At 37.0% G+C, this 18517-nt stretch overlaps 2 protein-coding genes across 3 annotated transcripts; both read right to left on the bottom strand.

Moving 5' to 3' along the window:
* Window positions 1-218: 218 nt before the first annotated feature.
* On the bottom strand, window positions 219-7036 carry LOC113299318 (probable protein phosphatase 2C 59). Its single transcript, XM_026548334.1, has 9 exons — window positions 6808-7036; window positions 6260-6498; window positions 4019-4146; window positions 3692-3790; window positions 3429-3587; window positions 2268-2354; window positions 2077-2168; window positions 1335-1409; window positions 219-934 (listed from the first exon to the last, which is right to left on the bottom strand). The coding sequence occupies exons 2-9, from the start codon at window positions 6334-6336 to the stop codon at window positions 584-586; spliced, it is 1068 nt and encodes a 355-aa protein (XP_026404119.1). The 5' UTR covers window positions 6337-6498; window positions 6808-7036; the 3' UTR covers window positions 219-583.
* Window positions 7037-7907: 871 nt separating this feature from the next.
* LOC113299317 (uncharacterized protein slr1919-like) lies at window positions 7908-17618 on the bottom strand. Of its 2 annotated transcripts, XM_026548332.1 has the most exons (14): window positions 17384-17618; window positions 16573-16702; window positions 15825-16071; window positions 15220-15261; window positions 14903-14974; window positions 14634-14769; window positions 14373-14530; window positions 13614-13698; window positions 12893-13095; window positions 11364-11525; window positions 10695-10844; window positions 10136-10396; window positions 9555-9815; window positions 7908-9177 (listed from the first exon to the last, which is right to left on the bottom strand). In XM_026548332.1, exons 1-14 carry the CDS (start codon window positions 17475-17477, stop codon window positions 8917-8919), a joined length of 2262 nt encoding a protein of 753 aa, XP_026404117.1. In that variant the 5' UTR covers window positions 17478-17618; the 3' UTR covers window positions 7908-8916. The 2 variants fall into 2 exon arrangements, with proteins under 2 accessions (XP_026404117.1, XP_026404118.1); XM_026548333.1 differs by lacking the exon at window positions 15220-15261.
* Window positions 17619-18517: the final 899 nt, after the last annotated feature.

The following is an 18517-nucleotide window of genomic DNA, read 5'->3' as shown; positions in this document are numbered from 1 at the left end:
ACATGGAAAAAATGAAAAACAGAAGAAAGGATTTGCTATTTAGCAATCCACTGGTTCAATAAAGATTCAAGTCGGATGATCATTGATCTTTCAAATCGGCTTCAAGGGATGGTTTTCCCCCTACAATTTTTCATCTTTTTTTTTTTTTTGGCTTAGCAGCGTTTGTTTAAGCCCATCCATCCACATTCCAAGACCTCCCATTGTAATTACTCAAAAAATGTCTTACCCTGAGAGAGGTCATATTTCTGATTTATTATTATTGCAACAATAACCGGTACACCTAAAATAGAACCCATTTAACACTACAACATCGACATCATCCATAAAAAAAAGAGAGAACATTTCAAGTCTTTACAGGTCCATGTAGAGAGAAAGGAACGACAACGACAGGGAGTTTCAGCTAAGAGGATTTAGATACAAGTTCCATACTAAGGAAGCAGACTGAACATACTAAGGAAGTAGACTGAAAATACGAGACAAAACCACTTCGCAGCCCTAAGAGACGGAGGGTATAATTTTTTTTGCCAGCATTAGGACTTAGATCCTTGAGCCGCTTTTTCTTCCTATATGACAGGATCCTGCTTCACCCACAACTGCTGCTGCTGCTGCTGCTGCTGTTATTAGCTGCTCCTGAGGGCCGGGAGGACGCACCGCCGCCTTGATGACCTTTGTTGGCCCCACCTTGTCCATGGCTTGATCCACCTTGATAACTTTGACTGGTACCACCTGGATTACTATTGCTAGCCCCACCTTGGCTGACGTTAACTAAATGATTTTTCTTAGTCCCACCTTGATGATCCTGGTTGGCCGTGTCCAAGAAACGTACAACCACACAAGTAATATTATCTGCACTGCCTCTCTGATATGCTTCTTGCATCAGTCTCCTTGCAGCCTGCTCCGGATCCTCAATGGGTTTGGTCATGGAAACAGCCTCCTGCAAGATGCACATCCCAGAAAATCCAAATTACAAAAAATATAAATAAATTATACAAGGGTAGATACTTAGACATATGTCCTATAACACCCTACATACAAAAAATCCTGACTCTTTACTGCGGTGGAAGTTTAGATGAATTGTGCAAAAGAATTCTGCACCAAGATTTTGTATTAGTGTAACAGTTCTTCGACAAGACTCGGATGACTTACAATAAAGAACGCTAAATGGGAATAGAATCATCAGTTGCAAAAAGACGTGGGCAATAATACTGTCAAAGGTCATTTTCCAAACCTCTTGATGAGTATTCATTCAGAAACAATATATGATACTACTGCTAGGATATGCATCCTTTCTTGGTAAAGAGTAATAAAACTTGGGCAAGAGATTGATCAAAAACCTCATTGGTGACAACATCCCAGAGTCCATCACTGGCCAGGATAAGAAACTCAAGAGAACTATCAACGACTTCTTCCTGCAATTTAGGATAAACAATAAATAATCAGCCGCAGAAGAAAGAATCTTAAAGATCACGCACAATAAAATAAAAAATCTTTACTCCCTGAGCGACGAAGTTATGCTTCTCAGTTTTCACGAAGAAAATGTTCCAATTTCTTGTAAATCTACTCTCTAGGTTACGTTATACTGTGGATGACTGGGTATTGAACATTGAAGGGCATCATATACAAAGGTTAAGATAAGAGAAACAAAATTAAATAACACATTGTGTACAGCTATCTTCTGACTTCCAAAACACAACTAGCAATGAGTAGAGCTGCAAGGTGGTTCAATTTAAGGTTCTGAAGTTCCACAGGGTCTCTACGTTTTAAGCATACAATGTCTAAACTATCTACTCATCAACTTATTCTATGCCACTGCAATGTGATTAATAACCATTTCACAGTTTTTATAAGAAGTTCTATATCAAAGCTGTTGTGTCTTCAAAGTTGAATTTTAGCACATTAGTGCACCGAAACATTCACGAAGCTCCAATGAATATTTGATATACGATACTTTTTGTTAGCTCGACAAATTGTAAATGCCTAGAGAACTGGATCCACTCATGAAGTTCTACTGACAATTATTTGATATTAGTTCTACAGACATATGTAACTCATTTCAATGATAATAAGATTCCCGACCTGAATTTCGGGATCTGCAACAACATACTGCTTCAAGAGCCTGTCACCAAAGGCACGGGAAACAGCAAGCACACCACCAACTCTCCAGGTTCCTGAGCAACAAATGTTTGATTAATTTACGGCACCATGACAGAATGCATCAGATATAGAAATAGCCACAAGAAAGTCAACTAGAAAAATGAGAATATTACCTGCCCACATTACAAAACCTCCAGCATCCTCAATGCGTTGCCGCTCATCAGTTTGGTCTGGCTTGTGATCTCGTGAAACAGCTATAGCTGCACAAAATTACAAAACGATCTGCATATCAGAAACGCGGGAGAAATGTAACAACTCATCTTATTGTGCAGCAGCTTTTGGTGTTTTTATAATGGCAGATAGGCTAATCAACAGACGACATAATACTCCAAAACAATTTAACGTTTCAGCCTTCAGGTGAAGTGTGTCACCACCACCTCAAATACTAGAAATTGCCACTTTGCTCAATATATATATAATTTGGTAGTATAAACAGACAACAAAAATATATTTTCAAAAACCTTAAAGTTGATCGAAAACTTAGTATACCTTCTGCCACGGGATTTTCATCATATTAGTATGTTACCCGAAATGGAATATTTGACATGCAAATATAGATGTATAAAGAAAAATGTTTTCTAATATTTTGGCTAGGGTCCATGGGATAATAATTGGTTTATTAAACTAGGGCCCTACAATCCTATCTCAGCTGTGATCTAGATGAATTACAACCTACTGCTACTACCACTATCTCGGTCAGCATTCCAAAATACTGACCCTCGGTAAACAGGAAACCAGAATGCCTTTCCTTCTTTGTGTTTGCTTCTGCATTATCCGTGCAGAATAATAACTGTCTACAATAACTACTTGCATCTAAAGACCCAAACTTGAATGTGAAATCAGACAAAATTACAGAGACGACTAATGATATGCCTGATCAGATAGAACTAACAATTTGAGGAATCACAATATTAAAAGCTACATCATCATCGAATTTTAACTAGACAAAGGATTCTCAACCATTTAGGCATAGTGATCATAGGATAGCCTACGTATCAGATTAACAAGAATACAGTAACTACACTTCATACCCCTACTGAACCGACATAAATCAGACAAGATTAACTACGGATGCAAAAGGCAAACTATTTAGATATTGAAAATCTGGGTTGCTGCCGCAGAAGGCTACAAGGTATACCAGGATAGTGCAAAGGCTTCTACAGATTCAGAAAACCCATATGATTGCAGAAGTTTATTAGCAGGTATCAAGTAAAGTAGCTTGACAAGAATATTTTTTTTATGGAGCATACTACAAGACAAATCCCAAGACTTACCGTTTCCACCCCTGCAGATAACAGCTCTGGAATCTCCCACATTTGCAACTAGCAAACGGTCGCCAACAAGAATTGCTGTGGAAGCTGTTGAGCCAGCATCTCTATTTTGAGTATTCTCTGATTTCAAAAACTCTGAGTCTGTATGGCTATATGCATCCGCTGCAAAGGTAAGTTACATATTATATAAGCAGTATGTAATAAACAGTAAGCGCACAGAAAATCAAGCAACTAAGAGAATATTCAAATGGGAACAAGACAAGCACCTATAGCTGATTTCGTATCAGAGATGAACTTCGGATGACTGATCAAATTACTGAAAAGGTTTTGTTTAACATACTCTGCTGCCCGGGCACCCCCATGACCTGAAATAACCACAAGTCAGACAACGTAGAAGCGATCCGCATTACCCAAGGGCATGCTCCAAGTTACAAAGATAATGATACACCTCAGCTCTATTTAATAGTTATCCAGTCAAGTTGTAATCATAAAAGCGAAAAGAACAACAGCATAGGGGTAAAATTTTGTCATATTCTGTGAAACAATTTACCCAGCCTACAGTAGCTTATATTAGGAAGGAATTTACTTCCTACCATCAAAGACGCCGAAAAGACCAACTATTTCTCCACCGACTCCATCAATTCTGGTCTCATAGAAATCTTCCATTGACGACCTTTTTCCAGGAGAGCTTGCATATCCATAGCTGAACTTTCCATTCTGACTGTTCACAAGAGATATACACCTGCTTAATATTGTAAACATATGTGCCAAAAGAAATTTCTATCGTATCTCTCAAAAAAAAATGAAGAGAATGTACAAAACACACCACCAGGTCAGCTTTGCATTCTGATCAACTACAGGATATGAAGTACCTTTCAGCCTTTTGTCTTATTTATGAATGACAATACAAACTGAAATGCAATCACAGTTTTATATGATTTATATCCAGTTCTTTAAACTTCCCATCAATAAAAAAAACAGGAAATAATCTATTTGTAAACAGTTATGGAACAACCAGTGGTAAAAATAAGGCAAACAACTTAAGGACAGAATAGACGCTGTTCTGCTGAAAGTGATTTGGAAAATGTTACACAAAGCACCTTGACATGCCACAGCTTAGCCTTTGGCGGGGCAGCAGGAAGCATAAAATCAACAAAACCCATGTAAACTCATGAACTAGCAGAGACTCACCACTCTAATGGAAGTTGGACTTAATTACCAAGTTTCAGTGACAGTGAGTACAATACTACTTCTTTCACTCTCTGCATTGCTTCACCCTGCAGGTTACAGAGATGAGACTCACTAGACGAATGAGAAGAGCCATACAAGGTGATAGTGTTATATCTTCTGTTCCTACAAGTTTGCCTAGAAATTTACAGGTTTAAGCTGGAATATGTGCTTCTGTCTCTTTAACTAAAGGAATGCTTCTGTTGTGTTTCATCAAACTTACCTGCCCATCCATATCATACGCATCAATCATACAAGGTATACCAGCTTATCAAGGGAGCGATTACTGAAGACTCCAAACAGGTCCCTTAGGCTACCTCTTATATCTTAGCATTAAAATTTAAAAGAACGTGCATGCTTTAACAAGATTCTCTTACCATTAAAAAGATTTCTCGAGGTAAAATATTCTATATTCAACTTCAAGTTTATCTGATCCATTTACTCCACTATTTATTGTCTTAACATGTCATGATTATGGATGAAAGAGGTTCGGAAGTTCACTAATTTGGTGTTTTTAATTTACGCTTTTGCTTAATGATATATCATTGACACTAAGAAAGATAGATCTTTAATGTTTCAGGGTCAGTTGAATGGATCTATTCCTATCCCACTAGCTACAAAGTCCTCCACTACCAAAAAGAACACTCTTCTACATTTCTTTGGAATAGAAGTTGTGCATGTAGCACTCCTGCATCTCAAAATGCGAAAATCATCATCCTAGCAAGAAACCTCTTCCTATTATGTTAACTGACTTCAGTTATAGCAAAGAAACCTGGTTGGTTATTATTATTGTTCGACCATTTTTGCCATTTTTTATTCTAGTTGTTATTAAGTTAAAATATGCATGTGTATTTTGTCATAAAGTGGAAAGAACTGGGAAGTTCTTGGGCCATATCTGCTAACAGTCTAGGAAACTTATAGTTATAGATTGTGCAACCAAACTAAGACTGCCATGCAGTTCAATATTCTAATACAAAATCATAATATGATGTTGCAAATAAGTTAATAATTCTGTCAATGGCGCTTAAATCTCTTAGGTTTTCTAGTTGCAGTTCCACAACTACCTTAACGACCATAATGATTTCCATTCAGCTTATCCAAAGCTAAAGATAATGAAAAGGATTCCTTTGTCGCCCGCAAAAAGTGTTGTTTCAAATACGACAAATTGCCAGGGAAACACACCCAAGTGCGTAAAATATCCAATTAAAACCCAAATCACGCGACATACTCTGAAACAAATAGCAGGGAATCCTAACAATAAGTCCCACGTGTTTGGAAATCTCGCCTCACTAAGAATCAAGGTCATCCTAAATGATGATAACGGCAATCTAGTTAAATATTGTTAACCTAGTTCAACATCCACTCTTGTTGTAGATCTCATCAATGACAGATACACCTACCTACAATATCAATCAAAAACCCCATCCACATGAACTAGACATCATAATTATCACATGCAAACATGATTGCAGGTAAGGAAACACAGCATTACATGCAAGGCAAAGATCACAGTTATAACCACCACAATAAATGCATGCAAACACATATACACACAGAAAAATCTGGATGAAGAATTAAAGAAACTAGTTGAGTAATAATTATTTTACCTGAGACCCCCGCCACTTACAGGAGCATCATCAACCTGATTTCCGCTGGTAGATAAAACGGAATTCAGGTAGCCCATGATCTTGAACGAGTCTAAACTAAATTCCTAAAAAGACACAAAGATATGTATTTATTTGTGTTGAAAGATAACCACCTATAATATTCTATTCAAATTTTATTCTACTACAGATCCCTTATAATCGCCGCATCATCATCTCCATGTTTATGTAACCCTAAAAACCTGCAAAAACAAAACGAATATAATAATAAGATTCTAATTCAGTTCCAGAATTCATCCAATCACATAGGCACTCATAAAAACTAAACCAATTTCACAAAAACACAACCGATTATCAAAATCATGAGCTGAAACGAACTGAAACACAAATATTACAAAAATCCAGAGCAATGTAAGATCTATAGGTTCAAAATTTTCATAATCAAATTGCTATCAAGATTTTGAAAATTTGATTGAATTAGATCAAAACAATCACAACATCAGCTCAAAAGATAAATAAAACGAGACAGAAGAGAAGGAGAAACGGATCACCTGAAAGAGAGTGGAACGATAGAGAAATGCCATGAGAGATTGGATTATTAAGCTTCAAAAAAGTATTTACGACGATTATAGAGAGGAGAAGAAACAAAGAGAGACAGAGATTTTTAGAGAGAGAGAGAAAAAATGAAATGAAATGAAAACCAGGAAGAGAAGGGAGCGGTTTGGTTTGGTGAGAGTTTTTTCTTTTTTCTTTCTAGAGAGAGAGAAAGAATTTCGAGAATTCCGTTTTGTTTTGTTTTAGAGAGAGAAAATTCGTACGAATAATTTTTAAAAAATTTCGTGATGGTAATACGTGGAAATTAACGTGAGCTATTTGAGTGGACGACCTGTCAAGCCGACATGCACAGGAACATAACCGATATTTTCTCATTTGTTTGTTTACCGTACGCGTGTGGTTCATGCAAATACTACTTGTGGGACCCTGAATTCACTAACTAAAAAAACTAGAAAGATTCTATTTATGGTTTCTGCGGTTTCTCATCGGGGAGGATGAATAGAAGAGGCCTGATCCAGCCCCTACTTCGCCCGGCCAGTACCAGTCAGAAACAGGAGACTAGAGGAGAGATACTCATACAGTCACACACCGGTGACCTGTTGAGAACAACATATGCCTGATTAGTTATATGAGAGTGTTAAAATATTGGTTATCGGTTGCCAAAATAAAAAAAATGTTTGGGACTCTTTTGGTTTTAATTTTGAAATTTAGCTTCGATAGTGCCATACATTATAAGATGGAGAGTGTCCAAGAATTGGAAAAGACAATCTCGTGGGACAGTAGTCCAGCAGAGGACAAAACTTATGCCCAATGGAGTCGAACAAGTTTGCCATTCGACTCCCCAATTCCCACGCCATTTGCAGACATTACTGACATACGTACATTACTTGCAGGACGCGGTTTATGCCGTGTAGTAAGATCTTGATGTAGATACAGCGAACAATTTTCTTAGTTGTCTGCTGATCAAAATCAATCAATAATTAACACATAAAGCTGTGGGTATAAAACTGTTTGGAACTTAAATGTAGTGTGGTTCAACCTCAGCTTTAGTGGAAATTATTGTCAATGGAGTAGAAGAATATATGGTACTATAAAATAATTTAGTAAAAAAGATGGAATAGTATCTAATAAGGTAATACAATGGATAATTTTTTCAAGACTGGTGATTGGATTGTGTGATAAGACTGATGATTAAGCAACTCATGTTCTCATAGGACCTTACTCGAATCATCCCAGAATTTCTTGCTTCACGAAAGTAGTTCATACCTGACACCTCAATCCCATTCTTAGCTGCTTGCGGATGCAAATACTCTTGCCCATTTGCAGTAAGAAAAATTAACTACAGAAGTATGTAGAATCACAGATTTAAGGCCACAACAAATTTTCGCTGACGCAAATATCTGCAGCACACCAACGGGATTTATCCTTCAGAACAAGCAAAGCATGCCTGATCTTTGGTACATTTGAATTAGCTTTTCAACTGTGAACAGACAGACATCAGGGTCAAAACTTGAACCTCCTGAACAAGAGTTAAACAAAGTTGCAACGTCAGCCTTGTTTCGAAAATCAAATAAAGTTTCCCAAGAAGCTTCACCATTACATACACGCCTCCCTATCCGCACAGTTATTTTGACTAATATATCATACTTCTACAGATATACATTACTGCAAGGTTGACCCATAAGATTGAGTTTTCCTGTTTAAACACCATTTTGGGAACCAACTCAAGAGTAAAGTAACAAAAAGGAGGAAAACTTTCGCTATCTGATTGTTATTGCGTATAATGCATGAGGTCCAAATACAAATTTCTTAGGAACCTCGTTTACATAATAATAAATTCAGAAATGCTAACAATCGACGAATCTGACCAGTATATGTACTCTTCTTCGCAACAGAACTTCTCCCATATCATAGATAATGTGTATAAAAGAAAACCTCAACCTCGGGGTATACCTCAGCAGCCCCAGGAGCCCCTATAAACCCCTGCATGACCCCATATCCCCAACTCTTCCGCTTCGAAGTTTTATGTGCGTTTCCCAGGAGGCTATATATCCAATTAGCCCCGACATTATATAAACATTGGACAAAATTAAACCACCTGATGTTTACCGATGTTCAAAATCATCGGACCTGTACTTCTCTTGCTCCAACTTATGTAGATACTTAGAAATACAAAGAAAAAGAGCTTCCGGGAGCTCTTTATTGGAATGCTTCACCAAAGCACAGATAATCTCTATATTGAACCGATGAATCTCAGGTTTTGCCGCCAGGCGTATAATCATGGCTGCCCACACTTCTGGGGCAGCCTTTACTGCTCGATAAAGTGATTGGAACCCGTTATTCAGCCTAGCACTTGCAGTGGGTCCCTGTTGATAAAATCCATCAGTAATCAGAAAATTATAAACAGGCAAAAGTAGCCCATTCAAATATGTAATGGTAACCCATCGGCTCGGGGGAAGCCATTGACAGTTTTATTAAATAGTGATTTCATTAAACACTGTTCCATGAGGTGAAGGAACAACTGTCTCGAAAACTAGGCCCTTTTTATCAACCTCCCTTGTACAGAGTATGCAAGAGTAATATCATGTATTATGCGGCTATCAAATCAGATATAAATGTTAAAACATGCTAAACTTGAGTTCAGAAATAACATAGATGCAAAATACTCTACGAGCCCCAAGATAACAAGAAATGACTGCAGGGGACCATACAAAAAAAAATTTGTTTTTTTTATGCAAATTACCTCATTTGGTGGATCTTTCCTTTGAAATTTTTCGTGCAAGACACGTGGAAGAACTTCATCTTGAAGAAAGTCATCAGCTGCTCTAATAATATCCTGAACTAGAAAGACCCTCACCCTCCAACCCTTCTCTGACAGAATGAAATGAAAAAGATCTTCGGTCGCAGCAACAACAGAACGCATGTCAAAGAATTTCCATCCAGAAGCAGGGTTATCAAGAGGTTCCTCGGCTGATCCAGAAGCTTGCTCAGAGATTGCAACAACCTGAAGCAGAATATAGAGAGAAATATAATTTCCAACAAACATCTCTGGTTCCTTACTGTAATAGAACTGAATAAAATTGTAAATGAGCAAGGTTGAAAGAGAGTTGGTAGATGTAGAGGCAAATCAAATGGTGGTACAGTGAAAGGTCAAGAGCTTTCACTTTACCTCTCAACTCCTTCCATTCGAAGAATTTGTTAAATCAAATGGCTATGATATGTGATCTCCCCAGATTTTTACAGTATAAAATTCTAACCAATAGCCAGTAGAAAACTCTAACTAACAGCATATGATAGCAATAAAACAGGAAAGAGATGATCTACCAGGCGTTCAAGCCGATTCCATCTAACGGAGCCATCATTACGAATAAGTAGCTGCATCAATATTTTCCTCATATCAGGATGAGGATCTGCAAGAAGTCTTCCAATAACGAAAGGATATGCACTCTCCACAACTTTGAATTCAGGATCCAGTGCTTTCGCAGTCCCTTCAAGTGATCCTAAAGCTCTTATTACCAGTGCATAGTCTGGAGGAAGACAAAAGTTGAATTCGTACATAACATCATATAGTTGGTTCATTATACCCTGGAATCAAATACCAAAACTGATCAGAACTTGGTCATTTTCTACTTCAACCTTTGAATCTACTGAAAATATCACTCGTGTAAATTGACTTCTACAAAATTAAGCTTCTAACTGTTGTTTGCTAATCAATTCAGAACCTTCTTTGATTTATAACATAAGAGCAGTACCAACATCTGAACATATTTAAGTTACTTCCTTCTGTTATGTTCACCACTTATCTTTAATCTTGGTGTGAGTGATATGAAAATACACATTTTGAATTCTATATGTCAAATAAAAATCGACGAATAAAGCCAACCTGGAAATCTTGAGATTGCCGGGTCCCGTCGCCAAAAGATGCTTTTAACGCATCTGCAACTGCCTGTATATCAACCCCTTCAGGTATAAATCCCAGAGAAAGGAAGTCGTTTGCTAAGCCCAGAGAATCACGGTTAACATAGTGTACAAGCTGAAAGATGTGAGAAGTTACAACCAATTACAAAACCACACTGAGACAGAAGGAAAAAAAAACCAAAATAGTACATATCACGAGTTATTTGGGCATACGTAAATAAGGCATATGTGACATGTGACACTGATAGTTTCTTTTGGGTTCAATAACTGCTAATTTTTGGCGTCTACAGTTCTGTATAATAGAAAAACCTGTACATATGGTCCTATCCGAAGTACCTGTGCACCAAATTCGCTGTTTTTGGGGACTCAACTTTGGTGCTAATTGTGACACCTGATATTGGCAGTCGGATCTCACCGGTGGCCATTTTGTGAACTATGAACCTTCAAGACATGCTATAGAAGCATTTGTTGACTATGAACCATACATTGGGTACGCGATAACATGGTTAAGGGCTCGCTACAAAAAGAAAATAATAATAACAATGAATGCAGGGTGTACCTTATCTAGTACAGCTATTTCTGGTTTCAGTAATATGCAAAATAAAGCAAGTGCTCAAAACAAGAGAATGCTTACCACTTGTATAAGGCCAATTTGATAATGGCGAGGAATATCTCCCATCATACCAAAATCAAAGTATGCAAGGTTACCGTCTTTCGTAGCAACTAGATTTCCGGGATGGGGATCAGCATGGAAAAACCCCACCTCAAGCAACTGCCTCAATGAGCAATGCAGCCCCTGTTAAACCAAACAGAAATTAATAATAATATAATATATAAAAAAATTATATTTTTTTTTACTATTATTAATAAGGCAAATAGAAGAAGAACTTGGTTAGAAGCCTACAACAAACTGTGCTCCAAAAACTAAAGATTTTTCTTATTATTTATTTATTTATTTATTCGTTATTTGAAGAGTACCACTACAGGCATTTTATTATAAAAACAAGAAACATGTCCCTTACATGTCGGTAGAAGGTAGCCGAGCAACAAGCTGGGCACCGACACCTTTTTGAATAATAATACCTAGTCTATGAAACAGAGACCATCCTATTTTGCAGTTTGCATTTTGACTGACAAGACAATCGTTATTTCTTTTTTATTATTATTATTTTTTTAAAATATTATTATTAGGATCATGGAAATACTAATATTAACTGGAATTATATCACGAATAGGAAATTTAGAGCATGCAATAATTAGTTTAGGTATTGTGCATTGGAAAAGTTGGTTACTGTTTTACGTCGTGATGTACCACAAACAATTCCGATCTAGAAACGTGTAGGCTTGATGGATTTGACCATCATGGCATGGCCAGTTTAGGTTTCAGTACAGAAAAAGGTTTTTTTTCCTTTTTTTAAACATAAACATACAAAGTTCAGTAATTTGTAGCACAGCATAATTTCCATATGAAGGTGAATACACAGGCTACACGAGGACAACCTATATAAGCTTTTGAAGCTCAGCAAAGTATGGCATGTTTTACTTATACCAAAAAAAATAAAAAAGAATTGATAGGCTTAGACCCCTTGCTAGTTCGGGGTTGCATGAGTGGCTCGTTTCACCAGTCAAAGTTTGGCTCCGACAGGCACAGAAAGTTTGGTTATGTAAGAGATAAAAAATGAAGTGAAGATATCTCTGTCTCAGTTTTTTATACATAAGTATATGTGGAAAAAATTATGAGTTTCTCGGGCAGAAATACAAGAAACCGGCGGGAGGAAACTACTTTAGTTCAGATGCACTAGGAAATGGAAATGGAAATGGATATAAGATCAAACTAGGAAAAGCCGAAAATGTTTTGGAGCTTACTACCTCAAAACTGGTATCCCACTTATCATATGTAAAATTGTGAGTGAGTTGAACAGAGAGAATCATCCAGTGATTCATTGAGTGAACCAAGTTTCTAGGCTAATAAAGTAATGAAACTGCGGGCAAAGCCACTGATTAGAAAAGACAATCAGAACAAGATTTCAACTACGGTTCAAGCTTCATCGGTTGTTATCAGTATATTGGTTTCAACAGTTGATGCTTCAATTTCCTTTCTCATTTAAGAAATAAATTTATCCTTGTCAGCAACAATGTAATACACTAAAAATCAATACCTACCTGGTCAATAAGTTCCTTCCTGTTCAACGAGGCTTTGCTCAAGCGGTCTGCATCTGTAAGCTTGATCCCATCAATCCATTCCATCGTTAGTACAGCCTTTCTCGTGAGGTTCCAATATATTTTTGGAACCTTAATATAGGTTATATTCTTTTTCCCTGCAACATCAGCAGCTGATGTTCTTTCTTGACTATTCTGGTTGTGGCCTATCAATCAACACATGCTTGTGCTAAGTTTCATATCTAAGACTCGAGAAACAGTACATATAAATGAAAACACCCATCATGAAACCCATATTTCGACTTATGACCGAGCAGCTAAGATGATAAAACCATAGCGAGTATTGTGGGGATCAAACTAAATGAATCTTCCCTACAGCACCCAGGTAATGTTTATCAATAATTCAATTCCTTTAAATAACTTAAGCATGACCAACTAACAACCAACTGGATAGAGCCAAGGTGGAAGATAAGTTTGCTCTTTCTTTTGATATAAGTTTGTTCCAACCAGTGAGCATTGTGGGGATTAAGCTAAATGAATCTTCCCCACAGCACCCGGGTAATATTTATCACTCCCTTTAGATAACCTATGTATGACTAACAAGCAGCCAACTGGATAGAGTCAAGATGCAAGATAAGTTGGTTCTTTCTTTTGATATAAGCTTGGAATATAATATTGAAATTACATGTTGCCCCGAGGAAAATGACAAGATTAAAGACATTACCTGGGTATGAGCCATACAAAGAAGCAAAGCGTTCCGCATTTTGTCCCTCAAGGATGTAATCAATCTCTTCAAACATGTGCCGGACCTGCCCATTCACGTAAACCCTGTAAATATGATCAGCATGTCGCTTGACAATGGTCACACAAAATAAAGGTAGATAAATGAAAAAAAATAAAACAAATAACTCATTTCACAAACTTAGCATGTTGAAAAAGCTCGATGAATGTTCTGGTTGAAGTTCAAATGCCATCTTACACAACCTCTTCTGCTTCTTCCGCCGTAACGCAAACACTAGACAGCCTATTTGCTCAAGCAAGTCTTATGTAACTAAACTCTAGTGAGAGCATGCGTTGTAACATTCCTAATAGCTTATCCAGAGAGAAGAGGAGATCGCCAACAAATAACCCGTGAGATCATCAAATCATGTTAAGCTTTACTTAGGTCTCCTAGAATTCATAAAGTGGCACCCTGGTGCTCTACAATGGAGAACGCCTATAATAACTAACGCATCATATTTCACTTAGAAATTTCCCATCTGACGTAAGATGAAGACAGATTACCATAGAATATCTCCTATCTGAGAGCTGATTACTTGAGGTTGTTACAAGTAGTAACATAAAAATAAGGAATTGAAATTAAACTCAGCAACGTTGAAAAAATTTCAAAGAACATGCGGAAGAGAAGAACATTTAAATCACTTCACCGACTGTGAACTGAGCATCCTTGGCATCTCAGAAACAACAGGAAGTCATAGCTCACCATCTCATTGACTGCTACCAAAAGATCTTTCCGGGCATTTGCAAATCTCTTCAGCTGGCCTCCAATCATATGAAATAATAGGGCATCAAGTGTCAACGAGAGTGACATACCAGGTCTCTGGACTTTAACAGCCACAAGTTCCCCAGAGTGCAGATGGGCTGCAAAATATTAAACATGAAAACATGTCAATGAGATGAACAATATATAAGAAGCATCAACATCATCTGAAGGATAAAAGCCCACTTAATAAAACCATCTAACCTTTATAGACCTGCCCTAGGGATGCTGCTGCGAGGGGTTCAGAACCTATGTCCGCAAATATCTTTGATAGTGGAGCTCCCAATTGAGCTTCGATAGACTTGTATGCCAGATGTGTTGGAAAGGGAGGTATTTGATCCTACAAATGCCAATCAAAACAGAAAACTTTAAATTTCCAATTACAGGATTTCCCAAGAAAAATCGAAGAAAATGGCCATACAAATAATGACCTTCAACTAAACCTGTCAAACAGCAGAATGAAACTAATATACCTGTAGCTTGGCTAGTTCTTGACAGTAAACAGAAGGTAGTATATCTGGCCGCGTGCTCAAAGCCTGGCCAAGCTGTAAATCCGAAGCAAGAACTCTTACTCATCCAGGGGAGAAATCATAATAACATTATCTAAAAGGAGCATAGCGTTGATCATAAATTAGGAGAAAAGAATTAAGCAGAACATGTAAACAGGATGTAACTCTAACTAATCCAAAATCCAATATGGAACGAAATAATGTTTGTTTAGCAATCCAGTCAAAAAACATAAAAATCAAATCGGTTTGGATTAAACAACTATATGAGTGAAGAAACTTGCCTTCACATAGAAAGGCCCCAAACGGATTAGAGTTTCCCTGAACTGCAAAGAACTGAACGCAGTCAGAGCAAGATAAGACCAACAAAAAATTGCCTAAAGGTTTCAAACATCTGTATCATTGCTTTTTAACTCTTCTTTGTGAATTGCAATCGGAAAGGATATCTAGGATTGAGCATGCCTCTATAGACAACCACGGAAGTGATGTAAGTAGACCTCTTGATACGAATTTACAACAACATACCTTCCCTTATAGTGACTTCACAGTGCAAATCAAGTTTTAAAATGTTATCTAAGGACAGTTCATAGCATAAAATAAAAAAATTATTAGCATTTGAGTACGCATTCCACACTGCAGAACACTCATATAGTTGCCTAGCTTCCTCATTTGAGGTCTTAAATATTCACAGTAATTTTTGCATCTTTTGCACTAGAAAGCAAACAACAAATTTGATGTTTCATGTACCAAGATAACAATACATCATCACTGATGCGATACCCGCTGACTTGGGCCACAGAAATGCAGCATTCAGTTAAAAGCTGACGAGCACCAGAAAGTATGTATTGAAAAAAAAAAATAATAAAAAAAATAATAATAATACTAATACCTTAACAGCTCGGCTACGAATGTCTTGAAGAAAAAAGTGCCATACAGTTAATTTTGTCAACTGAAATGAGATAATGGCTGCTCTATACAAAGCCAGGAAGGGCCCAAAACGGTAATAAGCTGAAAGGTTTCTGGAGCTATAATTTCCAAGCGCGTGACCAAATTCACTCTCCAAAGACTCCTTTCGTAACATTGCATATTCTGCAGATGGCCTTTCGCCATGTACGCTAGTAAAACCAGTTGAATAACTGCAAATGAACTACAAGGCTCAGCATAAAAGATACAGAACCGATAAGAGCAAACATACCATTTAGTATAAGCTCTTCCCTAGTCACATTTTGGTTTTCATGAAATCATCTAGCTCATCATGGATTTATTCATTTTCTGATGGCTGATTTCATGTGCTTGGTCGTGGAAAACATCAATTACAAACTGGTTTAAAAGAAAATTCAATGAATTCAGTCACAGTGATGACAAGAACGATTTAGTGTTCTTTATAAAACTGGATCAATTACCCGCAAACATGGGCGACTACTTAAACAAATTAATGTTAATGTGCTTTAGCTAGAAGTGGAAAGGGGAACATACAAAATAGAAGTCACCTCGTTAACTATCAGAATCACAGACTTTTGGAGGTTTTAAGTCTGGTAGTACCAGTAAATATATGGCTATGGAATATTTCCAAAGAATGAACCAAAATAATGTAGTCTAACTTAACAAATTTAAGAACGAAATTACGATTCACTTACAAGTGATGTTGCAGTGAGTGCACTGAGAACAAACCAGAACTTCTTCGTCCTCCAAAATCAATATGTCTCAAACCAATCATGTAAGTACTATTCGACAAAACTGTGTTAGATGCTTTATCATGTTGTAAAGCTGCAAAAGAACAAACGACAGGATAGAACTATATTTACTTATTAAGTTTCATAAGTATATTTAGTCAGAAAAGATACAGATGCATGCATTCATTGAACAAAGATCCCCTACAGTCCTTGACAAAAATATTACATTTAAGAATCTTAGAATATATGGTTCACGAGTATTAAGATGTTTACTAACTTTAACCGTACTCTTTAATTCTTCAATTGATGCAGTGACATATTAGGAACTAATAAATAAACATAAACACGAAATTTAGAGGCAATTCTGGCACCGGATCCTTCAGAATCTCTACTACCCATTCATACTGATGCTCCAAAAAAGCCATTTGGGCCACTTCCATACTGCATGGTTTCCTATTTGATCTTATATATTTTCCAATTACAACCCCATAAGGCCATAATTACACCTTTCCCTGGACTCACATTCAAATGTACTAAGCAGCTCTACCTTTTCCCTCAGAAGTATAATACTATAATCAGCACCTTGTCGTTTACAATGCTTAGAAATTTCTAATTCACTGTAACCCTAAGAAATCATAAAGAAGTTCAGCCAATAAAACAAAAGGCGGAAAAACACAACAATTAAACAAATAGGGTTGATGAATCGCAGTGTATGATGAATGCTTCTCCAATTTGTAAAAAAAATCTCACTCTAAATTTGAGGGTTTTGATATACCTGAGGAGAGAGTACCGAGTGAATAATGCCGGCGTGTAAGAAGAGAAACCATACGCCGTTTATTGAAACAGTTACACGTTAAGACATTCTTCATAGGGCGAGTCAGCGAGTGAGAGACGACTGAGTTAGTGAATTCAAATGACTCGTTCCAGTCGGAAAGAGACGGAGAGAGAGGGAGTGTTATTTACTTCTTCCCTGGTTTTGATTCTTCAGATTCCGCCGTGGTTTGAGAGAGAAGGACACGTTGCGGAAAAGGGAGAAAATGCTGTGCCACGAAGGAGACACCGTACACCAGGGAATTGCGTGTACAGTGAATAACTGCGAATTTGGTTGCTTTTAGTTTGGCCCTACAAGGCTACAACAATGTTTTAACTCGTCGGATCAGGGTCTACCCAAATTAATCGAGTTGTATGCAAATTTTGTTCCCGACCACAATAATGGGGTAAGGAGTGTGTAATGTGATATCTGATCTACCAAAGGCAGGTCTCGAACTAGGATTATGATATTATAGTTGAGTATTAGAAGATATCATCGAAATGTTTCCGAAGACCGAACAAACGAAGGTATTTGCGAGAATTCTATCGACAACCAATTTACTCGTCGTATTTACCATCTTATAAGATCTAAGATTCAATACCTAGGTCGTATCGCCTATCTATTTAAAATAATAATATCATCTTGATGAGTTGTTAAAGCATATCTCTGAGATAAGTCAATGAAGCATATCTTTTAGCGGAGCTGTTAAAGTCTATCAAAGATAAAACTAAACCAAAGTTTAAATAACATACAGTCTAAAGATAACATTTTAAATAAACCGGGGGCAAATATAAAGTTACCTTATTTATTTTTGTCTCCTTCTTCATCAACCTAATGATCATGTCCTTTCTCCTTCTTTATAATTCATCATTTTTAAATGAAAAAAACGTCAATTAATTTGTCAAGCGAATGAGATTATAATTGATGTCATAAACTCAATCAATTACTTTGTTTTGTTCTTCAAGTGTCATATTAGGTCAGAAAATTGACTTATGTTGATATGGAGTGATTTGGTCGTTACGGTATTGTTTCAATTAATATGACGATTTTTTATATTTTTGACTAGTCGGCATGCTCGTTCGATGGAATATTATGACG

Source organism: Papaver somniferum, chromosome 7, assembly GCF_003573695.1.
Source record: "Papaver somniferum cultivar HN1 chromosome 7, ASM357369v1, whole genome shotgun sequence".
NCBI classification, from domain to species: Eukaryota; Viridiplantae; Streptophyta; class Magnoliopsida; order Ranunculales; family Papaveraceae; genus Papaver; species Papaver somniferum.
The sequence above is the reverse complement of the archived record's forward strand: the minus strand, read 5'-3'. Positions and strand labels throughout refer to the sequence as shown.